At 37.8% G+C, this 18,784-nt stretch overlaps 1 protein-coding gene across 1 annotated transcript in view; it reads right to left on the bottom strand.

The window, feature by feature from the left end:
• Positions 1–18,784, bottom strand: part of LOC306762815 (protocadherin-15-like) — a gene marked incomplete at its 5' end in the record, with an annotated part of 165,886 nt that overhangs the window by 23,377 nt on the left and 123,725 nt on the right. Inside the window, 5 exons of the mRNA XM_079249435.1 lie at positions 1,897–1,985; positions 4,004–4,219; positions 7,597–7,724; positions 13,080–13,220; positions 13,785–13,894. Coding sequence (XP_079105561.1) covers positions 1,897–1,985; positions 4,004–4,219; positions 7,597–7,724; positions 13,080–13,220; positions 13,785–13,894 — 684 coding nt within the window. The remainder of the gene's footprint in view (positions 1–1,896; positions 1,986–4,003; positions 4,220–7,596; positions 7,725–13,079; positions 13,221–13,784; positions 13,895–18,784) is intronic.

Genomic DNA, 18,784 nt, shown 5'->3' with positions numbered 1-18,784 from the left:
TCCTAAGAAAAATGACAGACACTGCTCATAAGTGCTTCACTCTAACATTGACCATCCCATTGTGAAGCAATTTGCCACTCCACACTTGGCTCTTGGCAAAGCAAGGCTCTGATAATCCTTTGTTGGCAGGGACAAATCCACACCTTAAAATAGCGCTTATAATGGAAAACCTTGGCATGGTGAACAAATAGTTTAAAGACTCAGATAAAATGGTCCTCAATCTCCATCAGCAGTCTGCAAACCACAGAGCTTTTAAATGGCATCACTGTGAGGAGCTTAGCTCAACAAATGTATGTGTTTGTTCTTAAATTTAAAGACCTGTGTCATTTAGAAGACACGTAAGCTCTGGATATACAAATTTTAACTCTCATTTGCCTTTCAGATTAATTTGGTTATACACTGTTCTCCAAGAGGTACAAAAAAGATGAGTCACGAATGACTGTCATTAATTATTTGGCCTAGCAGATCCCACTCCAGAGAGACTTAAATAGTCTTGTTTAACTCCCAGCACATCTCACATAATGCCCCACTTCCACTGCAACCCCTTCAGTGTGAGGTTAATATTACACAGCAGTGCATTTTAGGTACAGTGGCATAGTGGTTAGCACAGTGGACTCACAGCAAGAAGGTCGCTGGTACGGTCCTTGGAGTTTGCATGTTCTCCCTGTGAATGCGTGGGTTTCTCTTAGGGTACTCTGGCTTCCTCCCACCATCCAAAGACATGCATGTAAGGTTAATTGGTTACTCTAAAATTGCCCACAGGAATGACTGTGAGCATGAGTGGTTGTTTGTCTCTGTGTGGACTGGCGAGCTGTCCAGGGTGTACCCTGCCTTTTGCCCAAAGACTGCTGGGATAGGCTCTTTTATTAGGCTCCAGCTTCCCCGCGAGCCTCAGTTGGATTAAGCGGTTAGGATAATGAATGAATGAATAAAGGCATTTTAGGTACAATTTTATTAATCTGGAGTGGTGACATGTGTTTGTCATAATACAAACTAGAAGCAGACCTCCACTAAGCCATTGTTCCGTTTTTGCCAATGACTGTAGGCATTATTTTGAGTCAGAAAGTCCAACAGCAAAATGATCCAAATTCCTCATGGTAAAATATCTTTTAAAAAACATTCACGGATACAGACTATGATCTGGATCACCCCCAAATGTAAATCACTTCATCTAAATCTTATTTCTGAGATTTTCTGAAAATTTAATCAGAATCCATCCATCACTTTGAGTTATCTTGCTCAACGATAGACAGACTAACCATCACCGTCCAACACATGATCTCTGCTGCAGTATTCAACATCCACTTGATCCAAAACAAAAAAAAAGGAAGGAAAAGGGAAGCTAAAGCACAAATTTATCTTGCAAGGAATAGTTTTGTTAAGACTTGAAGGGATGTGAACTCCAAGTAAAACTGAGTTACAACAAGGCCAAAGAACATCCTGTATTTGTCTCGGGCTTTGAAATATAGCCCGTCTTTTGTAAATTAGAATGAAATATAATAAACTGACTCCCTGGCTCATTTATTGGCTTAATATATTTATCATTATCATCAATAAAATATAACTGGAAAAAACAAGATAAGGGAACAAAAGTTGCACATAATATCAATATTTTTATTGGCATAACAGAAACTACAGTGTCATTGTGTCACTTGGAAAGGGGACAAAAGAAGTAGTTAGAGGCCAAGAAAATGTACCACAGAATCATGTTTCATATAGAAGCATGAGGGATTTCATATAAAAAAAGAAAAAAACCTTCATTTTCTATTGCAGCAAGAAGTCTAATATAAAATGTAGAACCAAAAAAGAACTCCTACTAGTGAGCATGCATTGATTTGCTTTTTTTTTTTTTTTTTTTTTTTTTATATGAGAGGAACAATATCACTTTTTTCTTACCTTATGAGTTCCTCTTTTTTCTCTTCCACCAAAGTGGGAGGCACAGTGGACACAACCACCTGCATGTCCAGTGCATTGACCACAGAAACCTGAGAGAATGAGCGCAGCAAACAGAGGGAAAAAAAGGTACGAACAGTTTAAAAAGAAAAGAGAAAAACATCTGCAGGAAATCAAGATAAATTGTGATTAAGCCATTTATTCACGTGTCCCACTGTGGGTTTGGTTGAATGATTCAAATGATTCTTCTAGCACACTAAGTCATGCCTTCTAATTGTGTGATTGTATTGGTGACATGCGACACACCTCACAGGGCATAATTCTGATGCCACAGTTAAGTGCATAGGCAACAGTCTCTGTGCTCTGAAGCCAAGTCTTCCATGTGGCTCCTGTGAAATTAGCTTTCCCCTTGAAAATTAACGAGCACTGTGGTTAAGCACTCGATTCTCTCTCATATTCAGGCAAAGTCCCAGGCCCTCCTTCTGTCTCATTAGAGACTTGTTAGCCAGACATATTTCACTGGAACGAAAAATAATTCTGCCCACAGTCAGGAAAAAATAAGCACTGAATTGGGGGTAAAGCCGAGCCCAAACAGTGGGTGTGTGTTGAAATTACTTGGAAAAAGGCAAACAGACAGGACAGCAGATGCACATAATGTGTATAGAGTTAATTCTCAAGGCTGGAAGAATTACTTTAATTGGATCATCAGCGAGTGGCATGGGCCACACGTTGAGTGTTTTGTACCTTCTGTGAATAATTCAACAGAATGAAACTAAAGCATTTAGTAAAGCTGAGTAAACAAAGCAAATAACAAAAGATTAAAGTTAATAATTTCAGATCATTATGACAAGTTATCACTATAAAAAAAAAAAAAAAAAATATATAAAATATAAAAAAAAACCAAAAAACCTTAAAACAAATAAACCAAGTATTCTCTAACATATTTGATCTTTATAGCAGACTTTTGACCATTTAATTGGAGAAACCTTTAATTTTCTCATTATATATTGCATTGCTGGTTCCAAAGTAATTAATATCTGCTAATAATTACTGTCTTATAACAGCACACAAATACATGATCACAATTTATTATGGAGCACACAGTTTGAAATGAACATGATTAAAAAACATACACAAATGAAGCAATTTGGAAGGATATAAGCCTCTTTTCACTGAACTTGTGCATGTATATGTACTTTAACTATTGCAGTATGCTCTACGTACATTACACACAGCCTTCAACATATTTTCATCAGATGTTTCAGTGACACTCAGCAGGGTTGACAGAGAACAAGGAAAAGCGCATCATGATTATTTTTTTCCCTTTTATAAGCATTACTTAGAGACGGGAGGTGGAGTTGAGAGGTTCTGAGGACCAAAGAGATTGGAAAACCTTCATCTTAACCCATAAATATCTGAAGCACTTGCTTCATCAGTCTTAATAGGATAAGACAATGACTGTTTGATGTGAACTCACCTTTATGTACTTTCACTTGACCATATTTCTCTTCATGTTTTGTAATCAGTCACAAATAATTAAGAGGTTGTATGATCCCTCATCAGGTTTGAAAAACATCAATATCTCAATGTCTTTAAAACCAATGCTGCTTTTTCTTTGTATAGACAGTTGAATAAACAACGAAAAATAAATCTAGTCTACTGCCTTTCCTGTAGCCAAGATCACATTCTTACAGGCTCTTCTATCTGAAATTGTTCCAAAGATAGGATAGATTTTTACATCATAAAAACAAAAACAAAAGAACAAATAAACAAAGAAAAACAGAATGTTTACTGGAAATAGATATCACAAAAATTCCATGCAGGGAAATTTTGATGAACCCTTTTTCATTGCGAACCCAAAACCTTCCAAATGATGCTTGCATCAGGCACTCGTGAGACAAAAATGCAGATGTAAAAATCTATGCAGCAAATACTACGCTTTTGCTGTAAAAGCCACGCAAAGCATGCATCAATAAATCTCTGCTGCACTACTGTCATGTAAGTCAGGGACTCTAAGTGTGTGTGCATCTTGTGTACGTTTATTGATGACCACACAGTTAAATGCACACTCACCATAAAAAAGCCTCACACTCCCACCCTGGATACTCACCACCACGTCTGCACGGCTGCTGAATCCTTTCCCGTAGTCATCTGTGGCAATAACTTCAAAAGTGAAATAGGATCTGCGCATATTTCGAAACATGATCGCTGACTTTATGATGCCAGTGTAGGTTTCGATGACAAAGCTGTCTTGACCCTCTGCTGTGGGTGGGATAATCAGGCGGTATGCCATGGCACTGAAATTCCCAGTGTCCTTATCAGTGGCCTGTAATACACAAAACATTAATATTAGGAATCAGGTTTCCATTACAAATAATCCTGCCACCATTAACACGCCTGTGCTTCTCTTTCTATGATACACAATTGTTAGCTGTCAGAATTTCTGTTCTGATGTATTCAAGGCCATTGGATGCTGTATCTTGGATAGTGGTGCTGTACAGTAAACTTGGGATGGAACCCTCCATCCATCCGTGTTTTAAAATCTGTGGTCTCATCTGACACATATCTCATTGGTTTACTATCTGAGCAGGGTATCTGATCCCTAGCAGGACATTGCTGTTAATTGTCCGGACCATGATCTTGCCATTTAGTTGAATTTTCAATAATTGCTTTATTTGTCACAAGTATTTGGTCGTGGCAGCTTTGCTTGCGGCATCTTCGTGGTTGCCATTTGCTTATGCTATGTCAAGCAAATCAATCAATTAACCAACCAATCCATCTATCTAGATTTTTATTTGCATATTATATATACAGAACATCTGGTTATCTGGCAAATATAATCTTTTGTAGCTGTTGTTGCGTCTTCACAAAACCCAATGGGGAAATATCTACTCTTTAGCTGCAAAGTGCTACACTATGTTCACCAGCTTGTTGCTAAATGCCTGACTGCCACTTGGGGTTGATCAGGTAGTGTACATTGAGTTTTTCCCTGGATAACAGCTGCCTGCTCTGTTCAGAAAGGATCCAAAGAAAGTGCTGTAAACGAACAAAAGAAAAGTTGTGGCCAGACCACTAAACAATGACCTCCATAAAAGTGCAATAAAAGTCCTATAAGTGCTGCAGATGCCTCAATGGTTTCCTCACTTTGTCCAACAAACATCAGACACACTAATCTAAAGTACTGATGATACCGAACATTTCACAAGGAAATCCATTTTCTTAATAATATTTTCAGTTTGGTAAAATCTATCGTTCCTACCATGTTTTAAATCAGATCAAGAAATTCAAAATGAAAAGAAATCTTCAAAAACAATATCTAAAGATTACAGTCTTCATGATGGGCATGAAACCATTTTATCTTGCAGCAGAAAATTCCACAAACCTGCTTGTCAACCTCTGAGCCAAACGTTCTGATTGGCCACTGGCTTCACATGCAGGCATCAATTCTCTGAGTGCCTGTCTGAGATCAGTGACACTGATAAATAGGAGCAATCGCTTCTTTTTTTCTCTTGCAATTGTCACAGAAGGGTAGGTGGTGCAGGGCCATGTCTCAATGAAAGGATGGCATAAATCAAGACAGTCAGACATTCTCACAGGGCAAAATATGACCAAATATGTGTACCAACATCATTTATGTAGGGCAAACCTTTAAAAGTTTTATAGACACTCAGGGGAGAAGATGTCACACAGCGAGGTATGGCTGCATGCTTTCACCGGCAGTAATGGCAAAAATGCAAAGATCAAATAATAGAAAAAAATAGGATTTTAACACTGGAGAATAAACTTTTTTTTTTTTTTTTTTTTTTATCAATCTGCTTCTCATTTTGAAGAAAGAACAAGGAAAGCCATTGTCATCTTTGTTACAGCAAGGAGAACAAGCAGTCTAGGGCAAGCTGATAAAAGCAATTTGCCTCCCCATGAGTCCTACTTACTGATTTAACGTGAGTGTCACTTAAAGCAGCAAGTAATCATCTAATTACACCTTATTCATTTCTCATGTTTATTAATACACTTTCTCTTTACTTCACTACAAAATGAGACTGTGGAAAGTTCATCAACTTGAGAACCAGATGTGACTATTTGTGTTGAAACTATTTCTGGCAGTGAGTAAAAAAACATGACAACCCAGAGGATTTCAACTGTTAGAATGTCAAAATGTAATTAGTTTCTTTTTATTACATGGCAACATCTTTAGTAATCACCTCAAGGGAGGTACATGGGCACTTGGCTTTGTAACTTATTAAATAGTACAAACATTTTAAACATGCCGGATGCCAAAGAACTCTTGGCTGGTGATAAAACAAAGGATTCACTTGACTTATAAATGTGTAGTTAAATTGAAATGACACAGATTTCTAATTGCTTTTAGCAACTCTATGTTTTTTCATTTTCTAATGTGATACCAATGCACATCTAAGAGTTGTTTTATACTTTAAATAGATGTTTCCATTAATGTGTCTCCTTCCAAGCAGATAGGAAGATGTGTAGTTTTTCAAACTCTTAACGGCTGGAGCTATACATTTGCTGATTACTAATTGACCGGAAGTTAGCATGAGAACAGCACTTTGTTTCCTTTTTTTCTCATGCAGAACAAAGCCAAAAGCAGCAAAACAAGCAACACTAAGACCAGTCCGCAGCTTCAACTATTGGACATTTTTCTTAGCTTATTTCTAAGTAATCACAGATAGCACCAGCAATACCACCTGAGGACCTGGAAGTTTGCGCATGATTACACTTTTGTTGTTCTTTTCCTTCATACTTTCTATGAACCTCACCCCACGGTACTTTCTGATGGTAATGGCCTTCATTTGATCATAGCTGGATGTGATGACATGCAGCAAAAAGCCAAAGGCTGGCTTTAATGAGGGCGTACAACCAGCTGTGCACTTAACTTTCTTTTTGCTTACTAAAATATTCTTCTGGAAGTTGTTAAGGCAGAAATAAGTCACTCCTCCTGTTCTTTTTTATTATCATTTTCTAAAAGGCAAACAAATGGCATGCATATTTTCTGTCTTTCTTTTTTAGCACAAACGGTAGCTTCCTCTCGGTAGACACCAATGCTCTCTTTACGTACCAGATTACAACATGGACCGTAGATTGCAAAAAAAACATCTTTCCAGTTTTAGGAATTTAGACTTAATGGAAATGCCTCAGTAAAATACTGTATATCACTGTTTGCTAGCATTATGAGTTGTTTCTCTGTAGAAATCTGGTTTGTGATACAATAAATAAGTTAAGGGCATAAAAACTTATTACTGAATAAAATAAAATAAAATAAAATAAAATAAAATAAAATAAAATAAAATAAAATAAAATAAAATAAAAGTAAATAATCATGTGTGTCTGACATACACATAAAACGGACAAAACATCCTTGACAGAACAGGCTGATAAGGAGGCTGTGTCCAGCCATGCCTGTGTGAACATTAGGGGATTACAGTACTAAGCTCTATCTCATCCCACCTGCTTGTGAATGAGGCAGATAGTGGGGAGAACGAAACTGACACAGAGATGTAACAAGTGATGGCAGAAGAAGATCAAATTGTGCAGTATAGCACTGATTGGATTAATTATCACATCATGGCTACAAAGGGAAGTTTTGAAAAGTGGAAGCAAAATCAGGCAAGTCGGTTTCAACCAGTCTCCAGATATGCAGACCCAAAAACTAGTTACTACACATGTCAGAGCAGATGTTTTACTTACCACTATCTTTAGCACAGAGGTGAAAATCTTGGTGTCTTCTGTCACACCACCTATGTAGCGCTGCCTGGAGAAGACGGGAGGGTGGTCATTCTCATCCTCCACCTCAATGAAGACTTTAGCCGTATTTGCTGCAAAAAAAAACCAAACAAACAAACAAATAAAAAAAAGAACAGATGATACAAGGATGAATGACAGAAATGTATTCACAATCTTAGAAAGCAGCCAGTAGTTGCTTAAAACCTCTTGTTTAGCCGTGCTTCCAGGTAATCATATGCTGCAAGATTTGCCCTCAAAACTATCTGACAATATTAAAGTTTTGGATAATCATCAGCTGATTTACATTCTCAGAAGAGATCCTGTAGACTTAAATTTATCAACCGCTGAAAATATCGCAATATGTCAAAAATAAGCTGTTTAAAATACAATCCAGTTATAATTGTATTTTAGCAGTACTAGTTACATTTTATGCATATTTGTAATGGCATACAAAAGAAATTCCACTATTTCAAATGTTTCCATCCATTTGTAAAATTTAGCACCTCTGAGGTCAATACTGAACCGTTATAGTTGATTTTTTTTTTCCTCCCACAGCTGGATGTGTAGCAATGCAACCAGGCATGTAGATAACACGTTACTGGGAACAATACTTCAGGGCTGAACTCTGTTGTAATTTTTTATAGGTTTATTTTTATTATACTTTTTGAACTTTATTTTTTTCTAATGGGGGTCTTCTGCACCATGGGCAATGCCTACTCTACCGAATGCCACACTTAGGTGGTAGGGCGGGCCCTGCAATGCAGCCCTTGCAGGGGTTGTGAGCCCTGCCTGTCCTGATCATCCTACCTTTTGTGGTCCTTGGTGAGGTGGCTCTTGGCGTGGACATATCTACAAGATATCATTTCCTCCCCTCAGTGTCAAGCTAGAGGTTTATCTTCAGATGTTTACACCCAGTTATATTTCTATACAGATGTTTTGGTTAAAGAAAGCAAAACTAGAAGTAAGATTCTAAGATTGTGCACAGAGAGATGGGGGTTGATCATATGAGCTATGTGGGTGTGAGTGTGGTGTCTGTAAAATAAAGTATGGTCAGGTGTATGTTCTTGAATTTAGATGTTTCATACCTGAATGTATCAAAGTATTGTTTATATATATGTTTATTTATTTTGTAAATCAATTTTTCTTCAATAAATAAGAAATCAAATCGATTTTTTTTTTTTATCAGAGTAAACAAACAAGTAAGAAAGAAAAAAGCTAAACAATCTATCATCTTAATACTCAGTTTTCTAACTGAAGATAAAGCGGTAGGATGTCATGTAGTGTTTGTTTGCTTATGTGGCTGTAGCTCAGGATGAAGAGCTTTTGTCCACCAACTGAAAAGTCAGTGGATTGATTCCAAATTTTCCCAGACTACATGCTGAAGTTTCCGAGGGTAACAAACCAAGTGCCCCTTCCCCATCTGGCACCTGGTGTGCTGGGAGACCCTGTTTCCCCACCTCACCCGATTGTATTACTTGTGTTGTGACTGTCTAAGTATTTGCTTGTTTGTACTGAAGTGCTTTTTGTCGGATCCCCTGACTGCCCTTGAAGGGGCAGTGCAGAGACACTTCTTTTTTTTCCCTCAATCCTCCTTTTGCCTCATGTTTCTTTGTAATCTGCAGAAAAGGCGTGCTGTGTCGAGCTGCACTGCGGTTTGCCTGATCTTGTATATGTGTGTTTGATCAATTGTGTCTGACTACTCTGATCAGGTTGCACTGCAAGTCAAATTTCTTTATACTGGGATACCAGTTCATTAACAATAAATAAATTCTATAATCGCGATTGTGTCTATCAGTGTATGAATGTGTACGATAAGATTAAGCATTTGGTATAGAACAGGAGAGGTGCTGTACGAGTGCGAGTGTGTTTGACTGGATGAATGTGACATGTAGTGTAAAAGTGCTTTGAGTGGTCAACGTGGGACTAGAAAAATGCTGTATAAGTAGAGTCTACTTAACATTTATTTGAGAAAAAAAAAGTCTCCCTTTAAAAGAGACTCAAGGTTTCAATGATATCTGTTGTGTAAGTAAAGGTTAAATAGAAAAAAAAAAAAACTGTACAAACCGCAACCAGCTAAATAACCCCCACCTACTCACAAACTGCAATGCGCTCCAGGAAAACAAACTAGTATTTTGTTTGTCCCTTTTGGTGTTCAGTAGTAGAAGGTGTGGATGCAATATGGCAGAAGGCAATCTCAGTCTGAATAAAAATAAGTAATAAATACCTGCTGTGTTACACATTGGAATGTTAACTGTAAACACTGAAACAAACATTGTGTCCCACATTGTGCACTTACAGTCAGTATAAACCCTCTTCCCCCCTAATTTGTCAGTGTTATGCCGATGCAATATGCACCATAAATATGTAGTGTGCAAATTCTTTCTAACACTGCAGTTTAGGTTAAAGAAAAAAAAAAAGCAATGTCAAGGACCATTTTTCTTCCTGTGGTATACAAAAATGAAAAGTCGTGTGGCACTGGAACTGAGGATGCATCAGGGGAACAGGACAAACAAAACACAGCACATCAAATTACATGCACAATAGCTGTAGTGTGAGAAACAGAGGGGACGACTCGAGGGGACGGGAGAGAGGTCTGCAGAGTTTCAGTCTTTTCCTTCTCTTGGTAAAAAGTGGAGACATTCCCCCGAGATGTAAAAACATAAATAGTTTATCCCCTGTTCCACTCCACTCCACTTCACTTACTCTCACATACTCATGAACATGCATGAAAGAAAAAAGTCCATTAAGAGGAAGGATTTCTTCTAAAGCAGAGTAAGTTGGAGTGCATCTTAGAGCCCATTATCCTTGTGAAAACTTATTCCGGATTTAAACACAAGCATATAAATGTCTGTGTACCGTGTGCATCTATGCATTCTGATTATGTAGTTGTACACACAGTGTGCTTGTCCTATGAATACTGAAGCAATAAACCTGACAAAAAAAGTCCACTAATGTTCAGATAAATACAGTCAATTAAATTATAACTAGAAAAATGTGTTTCATCATAAAACCCACATACAATAACATAAATAAGGAGACAGTATCAGCTCACCTGCACAGAGCAGTTGACTTTTCTATTTTAAATCTGCTGCAATGTGTGCCTGACAGTTGTTTACTTGTAATTACTTTCATTAGTATCTGAGAGATACACAAAGTTAGGAAAAGATGCAGGAAGAACGGGTCGTAGATTATTTGTTGAACCCTATTTGTTGCTAGTACTTCATCCATCATTATACAGAAGATGTCAGTGAACAGGCCATAAGCAACCCTAACGATATTCCAGTTGAAGTGTGGATACCAGACACAGTGCAGCCTCAAGTCGTCCTTTTGCGCTGCAAACACTGTTTTCTAAGTAGCATTTGAAACCTCTCTTTGTAAAAGTGCAAGCATCCCATTACTTGCATTTACACAACTCTCCAAAACAGACAACTCTACTTTCATTCTCACTCTTCCAAGCAAGACCAGGTATCAGTACCTGGAGCTCATTTCCCTTACTCTTTGTATATACTATACAACTAAGCACAAGTATAACGGGCTGAATGAGACGCCATCTAGTTGGTGTTCATGTTCTCTATGCAAATGCATTTTGATCCAGTGCACATGCATGTGCACTTCATGTTGGCTATATCTTGAGTGCAGCTACAAAAAGAAGAGACTAAATACTAAAACAACACCTACTGATGCACAATGCACAAGTGCTGCTGTTGTTTACTGGCACATGCTTTAAAGCACACTTAGACTAACACACATGAGTTCCTTTTACTGAAGGTTTCATGTGATTAATGTTTTTCCACCCACCCACATTCTAGTGGTGGCCTACCTAAATTAAAACAGATGAGCCTGGGTGGGGTAAAAAAAAAGTACAGATATACAGACTGGGATAGTAAACTTGTGTGTATAATTCTACAATGAGTTATGATGGTACCCTGTCTGTTTAAAAGGTAAATCTAAATTTGTCAGTCTGAAATTAAAAATAAATATCCTGAGCTAAACAGAGACTCATAGGAAAAAAGTTGGTTCAGTCCTGGCTAATGACCCATTAAAAGTTTGTGCCGGTGTATTTCTCTGCACAGACATATCACTACAGGTCTTTGTTATTTTTCATTTTTTGCTGTGTTGATGATGTAAAAAAAAAAAAAGACAGCAAATGTTCAGTAGTTTTGTTCCCCATCTTCCCTCGTTTTTCCTTTGTAGAGTTCTTTATTCAATACAAAAAAGATTCACAAAATACACAACACTGGCATCTGCAGACTTTGAACAAAAGTCCAATCAAGAAACATTTCCCCATGAGAGTGTGTGAAGATGTGGATATTTTGTGCTTTATAATTAACACTAGAGGGAAAAATTCAGCTCACTTACATTTAATTTTATTTAGATTTTCCTTTTTTCTCTGTTTTTTAATTATTTATTTTCTAAATGGGTTTGTTACTAGCAACACCAGGGCCATGGTGGAATACTGCACTTACAAACACTAACCCACTGCTATTTGTCTCCTTAGATTATATTCCTGAGTATGAAAAACAACAGTCAGCTACATTTATGGCTGCTTTGTGTTGCAACCACAAACTTATAGTGAGCTGTACAAACAGAGGCAAAAACTTCCCCAAGTGAAAAACAGCAGGGTGAATTTCATGTCGTTACAGATTTCATTTGAACAGATCTGTTTTGTGACTAGCTAAGCTGTGCTTTTTTTGTCCCTGGCTCTGGAGTACCACTTTCCTTTCTGGAGTCATTATAACCATCCTTGGGCATTCATGCAGAAGTGACTGACAACAGTTCTCAATGTCACTGTTTTGTCACTCTTTGAAGATGCTTTGGGTCCTTGACAGAGCCCAGCTTTTAAAAGATTACTGTAAGCATACCAGCAAGAGAGATTGTAATGCTATAGGAAATGTGTAGTTTTATCATGAAGGTAAAACTAGGAAAAAGTTCTTTTAAATGCCAAAGAATCAGGTTGATCCTGTTTACAGTACTGATTTCTTACTGGACTAAACAAAATTAGTTACAGCGCACCACAGAAATGTGTCAATGTGTTTGACTAAATTCAACAGGAGTCTCATTAAAAAAAAGAAAAAAAAGAAGTATTTCATGAAATAATCTCTCCTGACAAGGCCCACAGGCCCTCGCCTTGTCTGATTCACGGTGTTATGCTTCACACACCAGACGTTGCTGATATCTCCATGGTACCAACAAGAGTATATGTTTAATATTTCTGTAGTAGTTCTAAAGATTTTCCTTCAGTAAGTTCCTTGTAAGGCAGAAATAAGCATGCAATAACCCATGCATGAAAATGTCAACTACAAATGGGTTGATTTAAATGCAGCAAACATTATAAATGATAAAACAGGCTGCTGAACCATTTCTGCAACTGGAATCGACTATTATAAGTCATATTCCAACAAAACAACACAATAGAATCTCAGCATGAAGTGGCTGATATGTCTTACTTTTAGAAGGCACACGCAGGTTGGACATGACGACTATCATAGAGTCTGCCTGGACCCTGAGGATGTAGCTGGTCACATTTTCATAATCCAGAGGTCTTGCTGTGGAGATTACACCTGTTCGGTTGTCTACCTTAAAATGACCTGAAAGCAAGAAAATGGAGATTTTATGAACACATAATGAATAAATACTCTATGAAGAATACAAGTGTGTGACATGGATAGCAGAAATAATCCCGATTCCTGATCAGTAGCTTAATATTTTTATATTATTTACTCGATCACGTTCAACTTTCACAGTATCTAAAATAGACAGTAGGAAGGGACTTCTGAACGACATCTTCCTTATTCTCTATTTGCTTTTGACTTTAAAAAATAGATCTATCAGCTATTTTCCCACAGCCTGAGTATCACTACAATCTTCAGAGTCTATTGATCGGTGTTACAAGCACTCTACAGCTGTGAGTATGTTTAAACTGTCTTTTCTACCTCAATTTTTTTGCTGCGTATATAACATGATGCATCCACGTTACATTAACATGTATAAAAGATGGAAAAAAAAAGAAAAAAACAGCAGATGAACTTTGGTTTACTCTCAGATATTGTATTTGCCAGGGTGTGCCAGGAAATAACACAATCGTACAGAAATCTGAGAAAACATTCACTTCTGGTTGAATTCCTTCAGGATATATCATCTGTTGCTCATACCTTGTTCATTTCCTGCAACAATAGAATAGAAGATAGTTTGATTCAAAGCAGCAGCAAAAATAGTCCCCACTGGTGTGCCAATTGGAGCCAGCTCTCTGACTGGGGGGAACCTGGAAAGACAATGAATACAAATCATAAGGCACCCAGTACTGCAACAGAGTGACAACAATCCATATTTCAGGAGCAGAGGATGGAAAGACACATATATAAGGCAGCTAAAGAAAATTTCTGGTGGTATCAAAAACAGAGACTCTAAATATTTGGTGTTTTATGGATTTTTTTTCATGACATTTTACAATGCATTGGTAGGAAGGAAGTAATATGCCAGAGTCTTGGCCTTTAGCTACGAGTGAATTAAAGCAGCTCCAGGACACTTGAAACTACCTACCAGCTCCATATGTTATTCATGTCTGCTCAGCACTATGTGTAAAGCATGTTGGAACCCCCCCGCCATTGTTCCAGCTGCTTTCGCTTGCTTTCATCACATTGTTTGGTCTATTAATATTTACATCTCTTTAACTCTGGATAACAAAACACCCTTGAATCTGTTTTTCCTTCCTGGTAAATTACGTCTATAATTTTTCTCTAGAAGAAAAGTGTAATTTGTGAAATAAAACTAAACCAAAACAAACAAACAAACAAAAAAAAAAAAAAAATAAAACAAACAACTTATAAATAAAAAATCAAGCCCTTCTTGGAGTGGTGCCAAATCTCTCCACATACCTAATAATAGCTGCAGAGCAGAGCATAAGAGCTCTGTGATATTTACAGCTCAATCCTTACTTTAACTCAAATTCATGATCACAAAGTTCGGCGAGGACGACGACCTAAGGTTACAGCCATGAACCTTTCCAGATTCTGCATAACGCGGGTATTTATAACTGAAAAGCCTTAAATGAATGTTAATTATTTTCAGCGAGTTTCACAGGATGGTATTGCAAGAGGTAAAACATATTTGTTGAGGCCTGCTGGAGGAGCCCTGATCAGGACAAACAATGAGAACTGGATAACAGAAAAATGCTGTTTTTGAAGTAGTGGGCGCAAAAGGCCAAAACGGAATTATTCTCCATTGCTCATTTCATCCATTAATTCAACAAATAATTGAATATGATGTTCCTCAATCAGTTTGGAGCTAAGACCTTTCACTTTTAGTTAAACTGACAGGCACTAGAGTTTATTATCACAGTAAAAATGTTTTTCTCATAAGCCACATTATTAATGCTTGCTAATATTATCAAATATATTTAGTTATGATTTCCCCAGCTCTTCACATAAGTTATAGCCATCATAAATAAAAGGGCATCCTACGGTACTGTTTTGGTGAGAGGTGGTATGCCCTCTGTGGAAGTGTGCATTCAAAGTTTGACCACGGTTCACATCAGCAGCAGGACATCTGTGTCTGTATCGTATGGGTGGCACAACTATAACTTATGATTGTTGCATTTTATTATAATCAGTGTCAAGGTTACAGAGTATCTTTGGCATTAGCAGCTATCTTGGCAGGATAACTTACAAACTGAGTGGAAGAAGTTAGATGCACCCACTCTCCGTTCATCACATGTTATTTAATGCTTTCTTTTCTTTCTGCTCTTCAGTGACCAATTGGTTAAAACACCATTAAAGTGTGAATGGTAAATGAAAAAAATATTGGAAGAACAAAAATGTGATCAGTCAAGGTTTCTCTTCAACGTTTAATGGGATTTTATCTTGCGACTCTGGCTCAGAGAAATGCAGGTCAGAGAAAGGTTTCACAAGGAGAAAACTAATCATTTCTAAGGGTAGAAAATGAAAAGTAACAAGTAGTTTGTTTACACAAAGACAAAGGCAAAACAAATGCATTAGCCATTTTGAAAGTCTTTGAGGCAAAGAAAGGTGGAAACAGTGTGCGTTTGAAGGGCAAAGACAAAAAAAAAAAAAAAAGGCCCATCTATTCCCTGTGCTGGTTACAGTTATTGTCACGCTCCACACTGACAGTTACTTTCCCCATAGACAAACAACCTCCAAGGACATCTTGGATTGAGAATAAATTTGGAGTATAGCAGCCATTCTGTTGTACAGTGGATGATATAGCACACCATCCAAAGAGATAATATTGGGGAATTTATGCTGCACTGAAACGACCAACCTGAATGTGCTCACAAAGCCTCTCATAAAAAAAATACCTTGCCATTATTGACATGTGAATAATGTGTTGTTTGGATAATGCTTAACGACTTCTGTTCAATTCCCTCTGGGTGTACTATTGGGCTGTCACTAAATAATTGGTGTCTCTGTGGATTTCAGGGGCAAGAGGCAACACAAAGCTCCACCCTGACGGGAACCAATTTATTAATGTGACCCTCACATAAGTAGATTACCTGCTTGGCTCAGGAACAGGATGACAAAAAAAACACACAGAGGCAAACCTTGAACAGTGTGCACACAGTGATGTGTTGCACAGCTCAAAATGTGATTTCAAATCAATCCCATAAATGTGTAATTCACTGAAACCAAAAATAAAACTGTGATTGCAACTGAATGGACCAATGCTCCCTAAGAATTTGTCAGGTATATAATGTTTTTTTTTTTTCTAGAAAGGAGTTATGGTGACACCATCGGAAATATAAAGTTGTTTTCACGACTACTTTTGTGTCTGCTAAGCAACAGGGTTTGAATCTAAAACAAGTCATACAAACCTTGTGTATAACATAGGTTAGAAGGCCTCTCTAGGTGGCAGATTAAGAGTCAGAAGGTGAAGTCCTGCTCTAGAAGCTGTCATGGGCTGAAGGCTTTTGACATGAACATTTTGTATTTGTCAGAGTGGATGACTTAAAACTTGCATATTGATTAATCAATTAGGTCTTTGTGTTGATGTTTTTTTTTTTCTAACTTATTGTACAAGACAGCTCCAATAATAATCTTCATCATGTCAGACGTGAATATTTTGCACACACCTAACACATGACCACCATTAACTGTGAATGCCAGCTGGTATCAGCCTCGTGTAGCATTTTGGAAGCCTGAAGCTGAGTTCTGTGCTATTTCCATCTCAGCTCTACATGCAGTTGTTGCAGCCAGAAAATAACACAGTTGGTTTTAAGTGTGGAGCCTGACTTAGGTTGAAGAGGAAGAAAAGTATAGACTATTCTGACTTTATAAGAGGAGAGGCCCTGCAATCAAGGCAAGAAACACCAGTATTTCCAAAATCCCCGCCAAAACACAATTATATCGTAATGTGAGCTATTAATATCCCAAAATGATGAAAAATGGTGCAATTGTGTAATACTACATGGCCTACTTCATCCTGTTGTGATTGAGTTTACAATAAAACCTCAGAAAAAGACCATCTTTCAATTGCTGCTTGTTATCCTGGATAATTGGGGTATTAAAATGACTCTGGACAATGTCATTTAAAGGTTTTTAATTTAATTAAATTGGCATGCCTTAACCAGGATTGTACAGTGAAATTGCTCCACAGTGGAGGAAGGTACACAATCTGTATGAGACTAATTTCCACCACTAAAACCCTTGTGGGTGGTGTTTTCTGAAAATGTTGGACCAAAGCAAAGCTCGATGACCTGCGCTGGCCTATTCATATATTTATCTCAGGTTGCTCTTTAAATTTGAGTGGAGTATAAAAGGCAGTTTGGAGGTAACACTGAGCTGGATGATGTGATTGCCAGGAAGAGGCAGAGCTGACATGTTATCACTTCCCTACAAAGTGGCTCTGCCTGAGGGCTGTAAACTGCTGTGAAATGCCAGGGTGGGTGTGAAGGTGATTGAAGGGTACAGATTAGTATAAACATGTATCTCTATGTAGACAGAAAGTATGACAGAAAGGTTAGTAGATACTGATAGGTAGACAGACAGCGAGGCAAACTAAAGGAAATGCAGACTGCAGACACATGATAATGATCAATCAAAGTGGAATGGCTGAACAACCCCTTCATCAAATTCCCTCTTTTAACATTTGTTAATTACCTTGTAGGAACTTTAAGCATATACTGAAACCTAAAACAGTTTCCACACTAGAATACACTCTAGAAAACATCAAATCCTAAATGAGTTGAAGAGGATGCGGGGTAGAAGCAAGACTGAGAGAAAAACAGTTAAAACTGAAGCCTTTTCTTCCAACCACTCTGATTGGTAATAGCTAACCAAATGGATGAGCTACAAGTGCTTAAATAGAATACAGGGAATGCAGTGCCTTTTTTTCCCCCACCATCATTGGTGCCATTCATGTCCACTTAAAAGCCCATCGTTCAGCAGCAACCAGTCATCACACAGAGTATAAAAAGCTGGTGTAATGAAGTTAAAGATGCTATGACAGGTTTCTCTGAGGTCATAGACTGGAATATCCTCCATAAACTATTTGGAGAGGATAGCAATGCATTGACTGTGTGGGCCATATTTTCCAAACAACAAAGTGTATTTTCCAATAACAAGTCATGGATCACCAGCAGAAGTGTATAATCCAGGTGCCATAAAGTAAAAGTCCTGTAGGGCAGCTGCTCCAACCAGTCACTAAACCAGTTGAATTTAATTAGCTCAGCTCCACTGCAAGGTAGATAAGCCAGTTAGTAATAACACCTGTCTAAATGCACAGATAGATCCAAAAACATAACAAGACTTCTACTTTAAAAAGCTACTAAATACCAAAAAGACCACACACACTCTCCATGAGCTCATAGCTGTCCTGTCACACCTCCTTGCAGCTCAGTCCTGGACCCAAACACAGCCTCATCTTCCTCCACACAAGACCTCATTTGCCTTCACCCCTAGCCTGTCTGTCTCTTGCAGTCAGGTGAAGAAGCAACTGGAGAAACTGAGCTGGAACCAGGCTGCAGGTTTAGATCCAACTATGTCAAATTCTACATCATCTTTTCAACACCAGCTTAATCAGAAAGCTGGTCATGTGCTGTGGAAAACACCCTGCCTTGTCCCAGAACCTAAAAAACAATCCCAAGCATGCAAACCAAATGATTACATCTGACATTATGAATGTGTTTGAGAGACTGTTA

The sequence above is a fragment of the Telmatherina bonti genome (assembly GCF_933228915.1).
Source record: "Telmatherina bonti genome assembly, chromosome: 11".
Taxonomy (NCBI): Eukaryota; Metazoa; Chordata; class Actinopteri; order Atheriniformes; family Telmatherinidae; genus Telmatherina; species Telmatherina bonti.
Note: the sequence above shows the minus strand (reverse complement) of the source record. Positions and strands in the feature narration are given on the sequence as shown.